General features: G+C 35.7%; 1 protein-coding gene across 1 annotated transcript; it reads right to left on the bottom strand.

Moving 5' to 3' along the window:
* Window positions 1-1,463: 1,463 nt before the first annotated feature.
* On the bottom strand, window positions 1,464-15,126 carry LOC145205062 (coiled-coil domain-containing protein 57-like). Its single transcript, XM_080077706.1, has 21 exons — window positions 14,837-15,126; window positions 14,611-14,670; window positions 14,375-14,542; window positions 13,728-13,931; window positions 12,847-13,026; window positions 12,204-12,358; window positions 11,573-11,704; window positions 10,558-10,683; window positions 9,921-10,041; window positions 9,436-9,651; window positions 8,384-8,488; window positions 7,793-7,928; window positions 7,639-7,728; window positions 6,223-6,412; window positions 5,566-5,737; window positions 4,456-4,558; window positions 3,827-3,982; window positions 3,373-3,481; window positions 3,214-3,302; window positions 2,552-2,719; window positions 1,464-1,843 (listed from the first exon to the last, which is right to left on the bottom strand). Exons 1-21 carry the CDS (start codon window positions 15,008-15,010, stop codon window positions 1,668-1,670), a joined length of 3,030 nt encoding a protein of 1,009 aa, XP_079933832.1. The 5' UTR covers window positions 15,011-15,126; the 3' UTR covers window positions 1,464-1,667.
* Window positions 15,127-15,140: the final 14 nt, after the last annotated feature.

Raw genomic sequence — 15,140 nt, 5'->3', positions numbered from 1 at the left:
CATTCTGTACGAGAAACTAAGCGTAACCACAACATTGAGCCTACACTGCAGGTTCTTAACCAGGGGTGCGAGAACTGTTTCTAGGGGGTGCGGGGATGCTGAATCATTATGGTTGGTTAGGTCCAGTGTTTTTTTTAATATGTTTTTTTTTTCAAATTTCTCCAGCGGTTTCCCAAAATTTGGATATGGCTATTTTTTGGTATTTAAATGAAACACTTGCGGTCTCTTAAAACTACTTAGCGGTCACCCAAACCAAACCTTAAAAATGGTCCGGCGCGCCTGACCCACATACAGACATAAAAAACCCTGATCGGGATTCGTCCCCGGGAGAGTCCTGGGTTCGAACCCCGTGAAGAAGAAAAAAAAAAAAACTTAAAAAAACCCTGGTTAGGTCTATTCTATATAAATACAAAAACCCAGGGGGAGGCGAAAATTGGTTGGTGATTTGAAAGGGGTGCAGCAAAGCAAAAATGTTAAGAACCACTGGCCTACAGTGATACAATTGTCAGATTAAACACAATATACGCAGCATAACTTGCTCATAAGTTTTTTGTAGAAAAAATTAAGCAAAACACAGAAACACTTAAAACTTGTTTGTGCTGCGAAAGTTCATTAAATTTATTTTTGTCCCAAAGGTAGTTTAGCGGACAATTCGTCTTTGTCACGGCTATTTACACGAAGGGAAATAAAACTAGACGTGTAACCCCAAAATTCCAAAAAATACACTCCGTGGTCGGATTTAATCAAATTTTATCGCAGACAAACGCAACTATTGTGCCCTGCATACTTTTGCGTGACCCTTATCCGTGCCTGAATTTTCCGGTTGTTTTCCTTTTTCGCTATCTTTACAACGTTTACCATCTCTCTTGTCACGAATACACACTTTTCAAAGTATTTGGTTCCGTAGATGTCAAAGGACATTTCATTATTTTCCAGTTTTTCGGGAACAAACGGAAATTTTGCATCCGGATTACAATTCTGGGAAATGTTGCGCCGTTAGGTAAATTATACAAATTTTCCTAAACATAGATTCTGCACACAATCAGATGCTTAAAACCCGTCTCAAATTGCCCGAAATTTTAATTCGTGGATATGCTACCAAAAAACATGTTTTTTTAGAAAGGCTTATTATTTAGCTATGACACAAGTTCCAGGGGTTATTTTTGAGTAGCATTGCACAGCAAATAAGGCGACGGGTCGCATAGACTGTTTTGCTCTTACACACACTAAATAAACGTTGACAATTAGGGCTCTGCAACATTAACCTGTTTTGTTATGCCTTAAAATGGAGAAATGACTGTCTGACTTACGTTGACATTACTGATGAGTTGCAATAAAAAAGTGTTTCTTGCAATGTGGTTTACCAACTTTTTTATAACTCACGCGGTTATGGTTTTGAATTAAACTAAACAATTTAAAAACCGTTTGTCCAACCTATCTTAAACAGGCTTTCCAGTCAAAACTCGACCAAGGCAGACAGCTCAGTGAAGATTATGTTAAAAGCACAATTTATTCACCGTAGCCATCAAATTTATTCCGTCCCACTAAAAATGGGACAAAATTAGACAGAGATTTAACTCAATCTTTTCACATCATCACAGTGCAATCAATATTGAAAAATATATGTAAGCTTAATAGAAAAATCTGAATACACGCAAAAGTAAATGTCATTTTTTTGAAGTTTTTGAACCACCACGGTATGCTGAGTCATCTCTGACGTTGTAATTTCGGATTTTTGGTTTAATTCGTGGCCGTAGGGTTGTTCCGTGTCCGCGAGGTGCACCACGTGGCAGTTTACTGGCCTGGGTGGTTTTGGGGGCTGGTGTTATTTTTGGTTTCAAACCTATATGACAAACACAGCACGTTAAAAATCACAATTGAAAAACAAGAAGTGCTCAACTAAAACACGATTTAGGAATATTTAAGGACGATTTGGAAAAAATGGGCCACAAAAAGACCTCCTGCAATTTAGCAGGTTTTATTGCCAAAGCTTTTCCTTGCGATTATTCGGATTTTTGTTCACTACAGATAAGCTATATTCAGGGTTGCCATCGACGTATGGACCTTAAATTAGAGACAAACGAGAAATTAAATTTTTATTCCAAACGGAGCAAACATTTTTAAACAAAACTTTGCTTTTATATGAGCCAAGACATATCATATGCAATATTTTAGCCAGAAACAATCTGTTGCAGCAACTATACTTGTTCGTAGAAAAAACTTCGTGCATCTCACAACAGCTCAGGTCTAGGTTTACTCATACTTGCAGCAGGGATTTGAAATTGTTGAAAATAGGACAAAATAAGGACAGAAGTCAAAAAACGGGACATTTTTAGAATTATAGACAATAAATGTTTTAAAGACATTGGCCTTCAAAATTAGGACACATCTTAGAAATAAGGACGGTATGGCAACCCTGGTAATAGTTCTGGATAGACCATGTTAGAAAACGGCACTTGCGATCAACCGACACCGTTTAAATTCAGTTGTCAGTAAGTTTGGACTTTGTTTATTAACATTGCACAAATAAAACACTACTTCTCTAGCATACCATCAGACTCTCCCATAACAGATGGACTCGAAGGAGCATCTAATATTCTCCACACATCTCGTATTGATGAATCGTCCAATGAAGAACTGGTATAGGTCGCAGCAGCTGGTGTTGACGTCACAATTACGTTGGACACGTGACTGGGGTCCGACTCTGAATCGGGCTTTTCTGGATGGGAAATGGATTTAGGGGAATACCCTACTAAAATCATTCACAAAAATTATTGAATTACAGATGAAATTTTTGTTTTTAGGATTACCGTGCAATTTACAACAAACCGAGTTCATTTAAACTGTAGTTGACTGGTAATAAAAACTAAAACATAATTAGATAAATTGCCGTGTTTATTTTTTAACAAATGTCACGGCTTGTTGAACTACCAAGTTCGTTGCCGTATACTTTTTCAGGTTAAATGCTTTAAAACATTTTGATGTATCCCGAGGATGATGAACTAATTTATGCGTTTTAATTGCTAAATATTTGTAGTTTCTTTTAAAGGCCGGTCCGCGATAAAATTGTAGTTTAAAAAACGGTCCACAGAGCAAAAAAGGTTGCAGACCCCTGGTTTAACTGAAAAAAGTAGTTGCTAAATAGGAGCAATTTTGCTCTAGACGTATTATGCACAACTTTAAAAGAAGGTTCATTCAAAAAAATAAACGTACCAGGAATAACACTGCTCTCCTCCGATTCGCTGGAAATTGATTTAACGTGATGAGGGAGCGGTCGGTGTCGGGCAAAGGCCAGTTCTTGTCTGTCACCAAATACACAGAGTTTAAACACAAAAAATCCGTGCGCATATAAATTACACATTGCACTTTTACTTGGTAAGCTGATACTGAAGATTTTCCATTTGTTGTAGCTTACTCGGGCTCGGGGACTCCCCTTGGGGATTTTTCGCCGACGCTTGGCTTCTTTCAAGTTTGGTCGGCTCTGTGAGAAACATTGACACAAATTGTCTAACATTTTCTAAACAACAAAAAAGCAAGTGTGTCTTTTTTCTTTGTTGCTTATTAAAACATAAAAACAACCGATTATTTCGTTTCATTTTTGTGAGCGTTGGCCTGTGATCAAGTGTTGCCATTTGCTTGTAAAAGAAATGCAAGAAAGGGGGAAAATATTGGAATACATGAAATTTTTTCAATATTGGAATGTCTTATTGGAATACAAAAATTCAAGCTAATTGTATTTGGATCATTAGTAACAATGGTTGCAAATGATTTAAAACACAGACACGCTTTTTACACCCACTTAATTGATTTGAATCCTAATTCATACCATCTTCTTTTTCTTCGCGTAAGGGTGACAACTTCATCATATCAGCTCGCATACGATTTCCACTTTCCAAAAGTTGGTTTCGTTCCTCGTTCAACGCTGCTATCCGCTCAGTGGCGCGCTTGAGCTGGTTTTGCAAATGATTCAACGCAACTTCGCCTGCAATGAAAAAAACAAGAGGCAAAATAAAGTACTCTATTGTTTAAAAGAGCAAATTATACAGATTTGTAGGCGTTGCTACCGTTTAGCAGCTCTCAAAGATAAGATTCAACCCAATCCCGACAAACCCTGAAACGACTTTGACTTCATTTTGTTTAAATAAAACGACTTCGACCCCGGAATATTTACAAAAAATCGACTCCGACTCCACTATATATACAAAAATACTCGAATTCTGACTTCACATTATCTACAAAAAACGACCCCGACTCCTTAATACATAAAAACAACTCCGACTCGACTAAAAAACGATTCTACAATATTTTTAAAAAAGACTTTTTTATTTGTTTTTATTTTTAACAAAAAAACACCTCCGACTCGACTGCGACTCCAAAATAGATTCAGACAATTCCGACTCCACCTAAAACAGCGACTCAGGACTCCGACAACCCTACTTATATGTTAAAACTTACTACTCGGTTTGCCGTCAGACACAAGAAGAATATGTTGTTTGGCGATCGCCAGTTTCTTACGAAGTTGTGTCACTTCATCACGAAGATCCTGAACCAGTTTGGCCTAAAAAAAACAAATTAAGAGCATTTTTTACTTCGTAGCCTGTGAACATTCATTTCACAAACTTATAATTTACAGTATAGGTTAAAGCAACAGGTTTAAAACTGGGGATGAATATAACCAAAATGTAACTTTGACATGGTTTGAAGTAAATTAGAATTGGTACAAATTGCTTTGGGCGTCCGAGGCAGAGTTGTAAACGGGTCCGAAACTTGGCGCCCGAACCCGAATCGCCCGTTTAAACCCGAAATTTTGATTTACAGGCCTATACATTGAAGCCCCAGGAAAGACCAAGACAAAACAACACAATAGACAATTGGTCTTGCACAAGGCGTTTTAGGACTGTTTGACATTAGGTCGGATCCAGCAACTAGCTACTTAGCTAGGTAAATTTATTCAAAAAAAAAAAAAAAAACACTGACATATAGTGTAAACTCAAGTCCGTTTTTTAAAGAAACCTAAGCCCGAACCCGGCCCTTACAATTCTGATTTTTCAGTTAGTGTGTTGTGAATCTTGGTAAAAGCAAATCTCGCCAAGGGACAATAAACGAGAGAACGAAGGGTAAACGTATAGAGGAAAAGAAAATTTAACGTTTCGCTTTGTATTTGGTGCATGTTTTAGGGAAAGTGAAATATAAACACACAGATTAAATTACCTAATCATAACAATGCCACATTATTATCACAACTTCGCTAAAAAAATCACATTGCATTGTCACACATATACAGGAAATCAGTAAGCTATATTTTTTAAGCTTAAAACTGCTACAATTTCTTTTGTTTGTGCAGTTAATCTCGTCATTTTGGGCACGAAAAGCACGATCTACGATTTTCAAACTCATTTTACTAATAATAACGTGAAGTTCAGCAAATTTCACTCATGTACCAACTATCACTCTCAAAGTTCGGTACCGAGCGTCCCGCTTGGCCCACTTGTAACAATTCTCGAAATCTCGAAAAAATCCATTAACTGCTGATATGTTAATTTTAAAACATACCCAATTATTCACCTGTACAGGGCTTGAAACCCATGGCGTGTTGGAAGCTAAATCCATTGTCATTTGAGAAATTTTACCACTTAGTTCCATAGCTCGTAAGTTGGTCTGTAATCCACCCTTGTAATATTGATCAGCTTCTTGTCTTGACTCCGCGAGTTGAAGGGTCAAATCTGAAATCTGGTCTCTGTTGAAAAAATGTGTTGGGTAAATCTTACCAAAGCGGGCGTACGAAATACTGGTGTACGTTTTTTAGGGATGGGCCAAAACTGCAAATGTTCTGTTTGGTCGAGCACCGATCATCTCACGCTAATGCTCGATGCTCGGCGGAGCATGTTAGGAACATTGTGACGTCATAAACATTCCCAATTCCCCGCTAGTTTTGTAGCTTTCCAAGGTCTCTTACGTCACCGTCATAGAAAAATATTTTGTCCTTATTTCTATGAATTGAAGTGAACCTAGTTCTGATCTGTCGTGAGATGCACGAAGTATTTTCTACGATCAGGAGTATAAGCTGGAACAGATTTTTTCCGGCAAAAAAATATATGACATGTGGTCTGTCATAGCTCATATAAATGCAAAGATCTGTTAAAAAACATTCGGTTGTTCTTATTTTAAGTTCCAATGCAACCCTGCTTATTGCACATTGCTATTCTACTAGGTTCGTCTTACTTGAGTTGTTTTGTTTCTTGCTCCCCACGTTGCCGTAATGCCGTGGATTCGTATTCAAGTTGTTGTATCTTGGTTGACAGAGTTTTTGAATCCTGCTCATGACGATGTGCGAGCGCTCTCTGGTGCTCTAAACTTGTCTGGGTTTTCTGAACTTGCGCGCGTAAGTCAATCTTTTCTGCTTCCAGATTCGCTAGCGATAAAAATGTTTTTTAGCAATGCTTAAATGCATTATTTAAAACGTATGTTAAGGTCAGTTTAACATTAATTTTTAATTTTTTTAAGATGAACATAAATTCTGAGATCAGCCCTAAAGCGTCTATGCAGACCAGCGACCGCGGCACACTAATATATAAACCACAGTACGCCAGGCCTAATGAAGGAGTCATACCGAATCAGCCGGGCACCAAGCATTCACCACCATATGGCAAGGCGTAGGCTAGAAAAATCTAGCAACCGGTGAGATTAGAACCCACGACAGATGTCTTTCCGGGACTTCCGGAAATGTTATTTAACATGCATTTTCACATTTGACGTCTTTGCAAACAAATCAAAGCAATAAAAATGGGATCGTTTTGGACTTTAAATTACTTCGCAGAGGCGGTTTTCGGGTTAATTTTAAAAAGCAGAGTTGAGATTTTTGAGAATTTGACCTGGCAAAACTGAAGGCCAAATGTCTATTCACCAGCTGAATTAGTAACCCACCATGGGTCAATACAGCATTCAATAACAGTAATTTAGTTTCAAAAAATTCAAAACTGAAAATAGTCGCCAAGATTGCCGAGCGTTAGGGCAACCGCCTTTTGTTCATCAGGCTGTGAGTTCGAACCCTATCTAAGCATTTCTGTTTCCCTTATCAAAACCGTACGCAAAATTGCCCAAACCAAGTGGAATCTAATCGGTTAAACTGAATTAAAGCCACCAGTTCCCTAAACGTCAAAAATGATTTCGACAGACTTCTACTGAAACAGGCAGCTCGATGGCAGGATTAATTGTAGGCATAACGCATTTAGGCGTTGCCATCCCACCGAGGACAAGAATAAAATAAACAAACGATTTATATAAGCTGTTACTGCCAGGTATAATATCAAGTTTATACAGTTTTTCTGGCAATTGTATTTTTATTCCGACGTTTCAAAGTCATATATCAGGGTAAATAACACCCAATGCGCGCAGTACAGTGCACGATAAACAAAGGAAACTCGGATTCAGTGTTATTTAACCCGATGAAAGCGATCTGTATGGGACTACGAAACGTTGGTATCAAAATACAATTACCATAAAGGTCTAAAATTAAACAAACGATTGTTTAACTAACAAACACGTTAAATTTAAAACAGGCGAATCTAGTCAATTCCATAAATTTTCCCATTCCATAAAAAGTCAAATCCAGAAATCATTCATAAATACAAAACTCACCGATGTTTTTGTTGAGTGATTCAACATGGTTCTGTACCGTAGGATGTTTTAAAGATACTTCAACTTTTTGAGGAACTTTTTCTGAGTTTTCTGCAAAAATCAAACCACTAAACTTTATTTAACACCAAAAATTGCATATGCCACCACACAATACCTTGTGCAGCTTGTAATTTTTCTTCAAGTTCACGTTTTTGCCGTTTTACTTCGATTATCTCATTTTCGAGGGAGGTAACATACGGGTCTTTGTCTTGCGATTTCACAGTGGGTTTTACAGCAACTTTTTCACTCGCCTGTTAAGTGTAAATATCGCAACAATGTTTCTTTATGCAATAAACCGCATTATGCGATTAACCGGACGATTTCCTTAATAGAAGACGTTGGTAATTATGATGCTATTGCAACTAAGCAGATTGTGCAATTAACCGAAGTTATCTGTATTAATATATTTTGTCTTGATATAAAAACTTCCATAAAAGTAAAACACGATATTCTAGTAACCTTGTTCTAAAATTATCAAAAAGGGAAACGTTTATAAAAACGAAAACAAATGTTATTGTGATATTTTCAACGTGGCAATATGGCGATAGGTACCAAATTCAAATAAAACATAAATAACTTATATCCTTGTTTGCGACACATTAGTTCAAGTTAATTTTAACAAAAATGTTTGTGTTATGGCAATAGGAGCAATTTTACATTGTAGCTATTATTTTGAATTGGAAACTAATCAAGAAATTTAACTTACATTGGTGGATAAACTGGTATCAGCACGTTCATCAAGTAACTGTTGCATGTCGAATCGCATTTGTTTGATAACACTTCTCAACTGCTCATTCTGTTCAGTTAAATCCTTAAAAAAGGTACAAAAACAGCTTAAATGCAATAAATAGGCCATTACTGTAGCAAAAAAGTAGCCATCTTAAACTTGAAGATTTTAACAGGATAACTATGATCAGTATATTAAATAATATCATATTTCTATGATGATAAAAATTATTTAAAATTGTATGATTATTATATTTTATAAGTACAATAAAAATCGGTTAAACCAGATTGGGTTTATCCGGAGCTTTGTCTAATTAGGACAAAACTTAAGCTACAAAAGATTTGTAATGTGGCTTGACCTAATCGACATCAAATAATCCAGATTTTCGCCTAATCTGGACAAATATATTGGTCCAAATGGGTCTGTATTAACCGAGGTTTATTGAATTGCCAAAACTCATAGACGCAGTAGAAATCTGGTGTTCTTCTACTTTTGTCTACTTAAGTAATCCAGACCCATGGTAGGCGTTATAACTTATAACCAGTGGTGGAATTCAATTTTTTTGTCAGTCGGTTCGGTTCTATCACAAAAGTCATATTTTTCAGCCGGTTTTGTTACAAAAAGTCCATTGACAGTAACCAGTAATGCTAACCGGTTCGTTGATCTCATAAAATTTCGTGAGACGGTTCTATAGAACCGGTGCGAACCGGATCAATCCCACCACTGGTTATAACGCATCAGCCGGTCACCAAGCATTCTCATATGGCAAGGCACACGAAAATTCTAGCCAGCGGTAGGATTCGAACCCACAACAGGAGTCTTTCCGGGACTCGCGCTTTACCAACTGAGCTACAAATGCTCAGCGGTGAGCAAGTCAAAAGGCATTGCCTGCCTTGTATGCTACACATGTCAGCTTCGTAGTAGGGGATCGTCACCAGTAATCAGTAAAGCGTAGGCTAAAAAAATAGGCTCCGGTGGGATTCGAACCCACGAAAAGAGTCTTTCCGGGACTCGCGTCAAAAATACTTTACCTGATTTGGATCCGAGATATCGTCAGTGAGGTCATGACCCCGCTTCTCATATTGCGCCATCAAGTGATGATCATGCAACAGCTCTAGCGCCACTTTCAGGCTAGCATTCGTTTTGCGCAACTTTTCTTCGCATGAATTCAATTTATTTTCTGCTCTGCTTAAATCGGCGACCGCTGCATCACGTGATTTGCGAAGTCCGTCGGTAAGATCTTCAGACTGTCGCAAGTAAAAATGTTTATTCATGGTAAGTGTTTAAATATATTTGACTGGACACATTTATATGAAGAAAATCTCACTAAAACGAATTTACACAAAAAGCCCCCAAAAAATTGTGATCAGCCCTGAAGGGTGCATAGCGATCATACTCATGTGCAAATCACAATACGCCAGGTTTATAAAAGCGTTACACTAATCAAGCCAGTAAGCATGCCCACATGACATAGGTTAGGCATTTTTTATGTATTTGTTACATTTTGAAATCAGACCTTTGCATAAACATTAGATTCAATCTCTTCGCATTGTCGTTTCCAATCAAGTTGTAACTGAGCTTTCGTCCGTTCTAATGATTGTTCTCTCACCACTGATTTGGCTAAATCTTGTTGGTATCTTTAAAAAATAAGAATAAACTTTTATTCCAATTGGGCAATGCTTTGCAGCACAACTATACTATATTAGATCCTTTGTCTAAAATAATAAAATGTGTGACCATGTCTTTTACTGTAATTTAAAAAAAAATTGGAAAAACAAGTGACATTGCCATAGGAGTCACCACAATTTTTAGATAACCACATTTAGGTACAATTTTTGGTGGGATTCAAATTTTTTGTCAGCCGGTTCTATCACAAAAGTCATATTTTTCAGCCTGTTCTGTCACAAAAGTCATATTTTTCAGCCGGTTCTGTTACAAAAAGTCACAGAACTGGCTGTGACAGTTACCAGTAATGCTAACCGGTTCTCTGATCTCATACAATTTCGTGAGACGATTCTATAGAACCGGTTCGAACTGACTGAATGCCAACACTGAATATAGACCAGTAGATGTTTGATACATATTTTGAGAGCATTTAAACAGCCAAGGTAACTAAGACAAAAACAGTAGTGACAAAAACAGATGTAACCTACTTGTCAATGTCATTTTTCATTCTGGCATTTTCAGCTTTCAGTATGTTGCATCTTTTGTGCAAAGTCATAATCTCTGTGTCTTTGGCTACTACTGAGTGACTTTGATCAGAAATAATTGTTTCCAGTCTGAAAAAATTTGAAATGTTATAACAAACATCAACGATGAACTACCCATGTGCAGCAGGCAACTGTGTTTGTGATCCAACTTTTAAGATGCATCAGACATGTATAACAAGCATTTCAGTTTTTTGTTGATGTATTAGCAGCCCTTGAAAAGCCTCAGTGGTGTGTAAATACAACTACATATAGGCCAGTCTTTCTAGTTTTAGCCTTGCTATAAAGTAGAAGCATTGAAATAAGGCTTAGTATCACACCCTTTGCAAACTTTGCATTCCTTTAATTTAATCAAACATAATTGTCTTTGAAACACTATGACTTTCTCGGTATATAACCCTCTTCAGCTTCAAATCAAGACATACCACAAAACTACAACACAAATAAATAAGAATTAAGCCCAAAAATGTAAAGCTGCAAAAAGTGCACACTGTTTTGACCTTTCGGGTCTGCACTGTCAGTGGTTCCCAACCTTTTTTGTCCTGTGCACCCTTTTAGTCAATATTCAACTTTAATTCTCCCCTACAAATTTAGTTTGCTAAAATATCGTTTACATTATCATCATAACCTTCCAAAATATAGCGAAAAATCTAGCATTATCTAAATCACATGATATCACACAAACAAAATGACGTCACAATCAGCTCATTTAAGTGACCTAAACTTAAACAGTAATTCGTAAATAAGTGCAAAGGTCTGTCTGTATTTTCTTTTTCCAAAATTTTGTTGGGAACCACTGTTATAAGTCGAGACAGTGTGAAATGTCGGCAAATAAATCAACATTTGACGATAGGTGATTTTGAAACTCTAATTACTTTTAAGAAACTAAAACCTAAAAAATGAAGGTCAAAGTTTTCAGTCTGTAAAAAATGAAGGATAATAATAAAAATGCAATTCTTACTTGCACTTTAGGTCATCCACTTCATGTTGTTTGTTTTCTAGTTCCGATCTTAACCTTGTCCTCATGTCGTTCGCATCCCACAGAGACCGACTTGTTTCCATTTTGGAAGTCTCCAATTCAGTTTGCAATTTCCTTGTTAATAGTTAAAATATTTACCAGTAAATGAATTATTAAAGCACACAATAACCTTATCACACTGAATTAATACAGATGATTAGTTGCACATTCAATTTTGACAGGGTTTTTATGTTTTTTAACCAATGAAAGAATTAAGTTAGGGATTTTGCATGCAATAAAACGGAATTTAGGATTAAACTGATTGCTATTAAGTATTAACAGGTATAAACTGTATCCCAAAACTGCAATAGGCAAATTAAGTGGAAAAATATCATTTGTCTGAAAGGTGACGTGATTAAAATTTGAAGTTAAAAAAAATTAAAAACCTACAAAAAATGGAAAACCTGTTTTATTGCAAGTCTGTCACATTTCTATGATTTTTTTCAACTAAGTGAGGTAACAATTTATTTTCGCATTTGCTTCCTCTGGGTCGGAGCGATGGAAAGTTACTCAGTTTTAGAAACACAAGTATTTGAGGATTAGAACCAACAACAAAGATGATAAATCTTGTCACCTAATTTGTTCCTCATAGTGCTTTTCCCTATCAAACTGAGATTGTTTAGCAGCGAGTAGATTTGCTTGTTTGCAACGCATATCCTTGTCCAATTGGATTCTTCTTTTCTCAAATTCGTCTTGTTGTTTTCTGGATGCAGCTTGGAAATGTTGAACCTAATTTATTAAACAAATAATTAGCAACAAAATTCCATCTGAATGTTGGTAGCCAAGTCATAATACATAAAAAACAACAACAATACAGTTCCATTATAAAAAAAAATATATACATATATATATATAAGGGTTTAAATTGTAACAGTATATATATATATAAATGAAATGAGCAAAGTCTACTTTTGCTGATCACAAGTTGTATGTTTTACTAAAGACTGAAAAACAGACCAACCAGTAAATTAACATCATACATTGATTTCATATTAGTGGTGACTTAAAATGAACAAAACTTTTTTCTGGGAACAGGTTGTATTGGCCTATTCTGGCAAAAACTTGCTCATGTGATTATTGCATCATATTTTCACATTGTTACTACATTATTTCCATTTTTTATCATGTTGTTAATGTAACAATGTTAGTTTGATATAAAAACAATTGTGATAAAACAAAAAACAGTTTGATGAAGTTATATTATTTTGATGACTTACTTGGGATTCTAGTTCAAGTATCCGTGCATTCTTCAATGCTGAAACATCAGACACATCCCACTCTGCTTGTTGGAGCTTGCTCTTCAATTCCTCCTTTAGTTTTTCACCTTCCTCCAAACCCTTGGTGTGTTCTTCTTGCTTTTGTGCAAAATAATCAAGTTCTTTGGACAGAATCTTGTTCTACATTAAAAAATTGACTTTAATAACTGTATGTTGATTTATATATACTGTAATAATTGTATGTTTTTATGTCTATAGGATATTAGCTTTCTATTAATCTAATTTCTGCTGGGTCATTTGTACAGGCTGCAGGGTACAAAATTAACTTTTTTGACACAACAGCTTGCAAAAATAAACATATTCAATAACATATCTTGATTCCAACTCCCTAGAAAAAATGCATCATTGCGCAAAAACCGCACATATTACCTTAATAAGTTTTAAAAAAAGTTACATGGTACTTTGCCAAAATAGAGGCTATTGATAGTGACAGTTGTGTTGAACACATCACAACAATAAACATTAAAATAATAATTGTAGTGTTGGAAGTAAACACTAGTGATGGGACGGGTACCTGGTATCAAAGGTATCGATCAATTTCAGTGGTATCAATACTCATACTCGGTATCGAAATATTTTGTCTCAGTTTTCGATTACAACGTTCGATACCGAAGCCCGGTTTACACTATAAGAATACGGAAAACTTCAGTGGTATCATACTTGGTATCGAAGGTGTATACATGTGGTACTCGTACTCAGTATCGGTACTTGCTTCAAAACCTGGTATCGTCCCATCACTAGTAAACACTCGAATAAACAAAATAGCACAAAGAGGAAACAAAATTGTTTATGAAATACAAATGCAAAAAAATAAGGCAAACCTTCATTTCTAATGAGAGACTTTTATTTCTTATTTCTGCTTCTTTTTCTTTGAAATCTGTTTCCCTCTTTTTCATCATGTCCTCAAACTCATGAATCAACTCAACTTTTTGAGACTCAATTTCAGCTTCAAGTTGATGGACTTTTTGTTCAAACTGTCGCTTCAGTTTTCCTAGTTCACTTGTTGTTTCTTCAAGTTCGTTATTCTGAAATACAAAATAATAGTAAATGATCTGAAAACACAGTATTTTACTATGTTACATTATGGAAAATAAGGCTGTAAAAAATAGTGCAAAGCATGTTCTGTTTTGCATAACATTCAAATTATTTCTGAGTTCATTAAACAGTATCAATATGTATTTTTATTGTCAATGCTGTAAAATTACAGCCTAATGTTGAGTTGAGTCAAAAATAAATAGTTAAACACATACACAATTGCACTGAAAAATAACGGAGCGGGAAATAGCTGTGTAACATTACAAAGATTTCTTGGTCCAAAGAATATGTTTGACATCACTTTATGAGCTCTCAATAACAACTCAATTACCATATATATTTAGAAAAAATTAATACATGGGGTTGTTGGCTTCTATTAACATGCACACTCAAAAGCTCGACCTTAAGTGCAAATGGTTATGAATTAACAAACCTTTGATGTTCTAAATATTTCAAACTGTGTGAGATGATCGGACAATTTTTGCTTGTAGTGGATTTCCATTTCATCTCTTGTCTCTTTTTCATGCATCAACTTTTGCTTTAGATTGTCAATTTTGATGCACAAGTCGCTTCTTTCACTCAAAAACTTGCTTTCCACAATCTTAAACAAGGCAATGAGCACAAATAAAGTAAGAGCAAGGTTTTAACTTATAAATAGATAAAAAAGACCTTTGCATTTTGTCTGATTCCGTCCAAATTATTTAATTCTTCATCTCTTTCTTGTAGCAACTAAACAACAAAACAACATTATTATCAATCAATTAATCAATGGTTTTGTTAGCACACTTTACACACGTAAATGTAAAAAAAGTGCAGAAATTTTATTTATTCAAAGTCAGACATTCTTTTACTTTTACATGTGAGCAAACACATAAACATATGTTTAAACATATACCTTCAAGTTATATTTGAAATCCTCTTTAAGCTTCAGAAATTTGTCGTTTAACTCGTTGAATAGTTGACTTTTTTCTGACAATTCCTTTTGCAATGTTGTTATTCGAAGCTTTGAAATCGAACGCCATTCGTTCTCTTTCTGGGCGGCCAATTGCTCAATATCTTTCAAATCCATATTATTGGCTCTCAGCTCATTTTCAAATTAACTACATTAAACGCGACCGTTGTTTTTTAACACAAAACACAACTGTGCAATTTTGTTGACAAAACTTACTTCATAACATTCGCGCAAATCCGAGCATAAT

The sequence above is a fragment of the Phallusia mammillata genome, chromosome 8 (genome assembly GCF_965637545.1).
Source record: "Phallusia mammillata chromosome 8, kaPhaMamm4.hap1.1, whole genome shotgun sequence".
NCBI classification, from domain to species: domain Eukaryota; kingdom Metazoa; phylum Chordata; class Ascidiacea; order Phlebobranchia; family Ascidiidae; genus Phallusia; species Phallusia mammillata.
The sequence above is the reverse complement of the archived record's forward strand: the minus strand, read 5'-3'. Positions and strand labels throughout refer to the sequence as shown.

Excerpts from the sequence above, each read along its gene's own strand:
- LOC145205062 (XM_080077706.1), bottom strand. The coding sequence starts at position 15,010 with ATGGATTTGAAAGATATTGAGCAATTGGCCGCCCAGAAAGAGAACGAA. Across the intron at positions 3,482-3,826 it reads ACGCGAAGAAAAAGAAGATG|AGCCGACCAAACTTGAAAGA; the intron begins GTATGAATTAGG and ends TGTTTCTCACAG. Across the intron at positions 2,720-3,213 it reads GGAGAGCAGTGTTATTCCTG|AAAAGCCCGATTCAGAGTCG; the intron begins GTACGTTTATTT and ends TTTCCCATCCAG.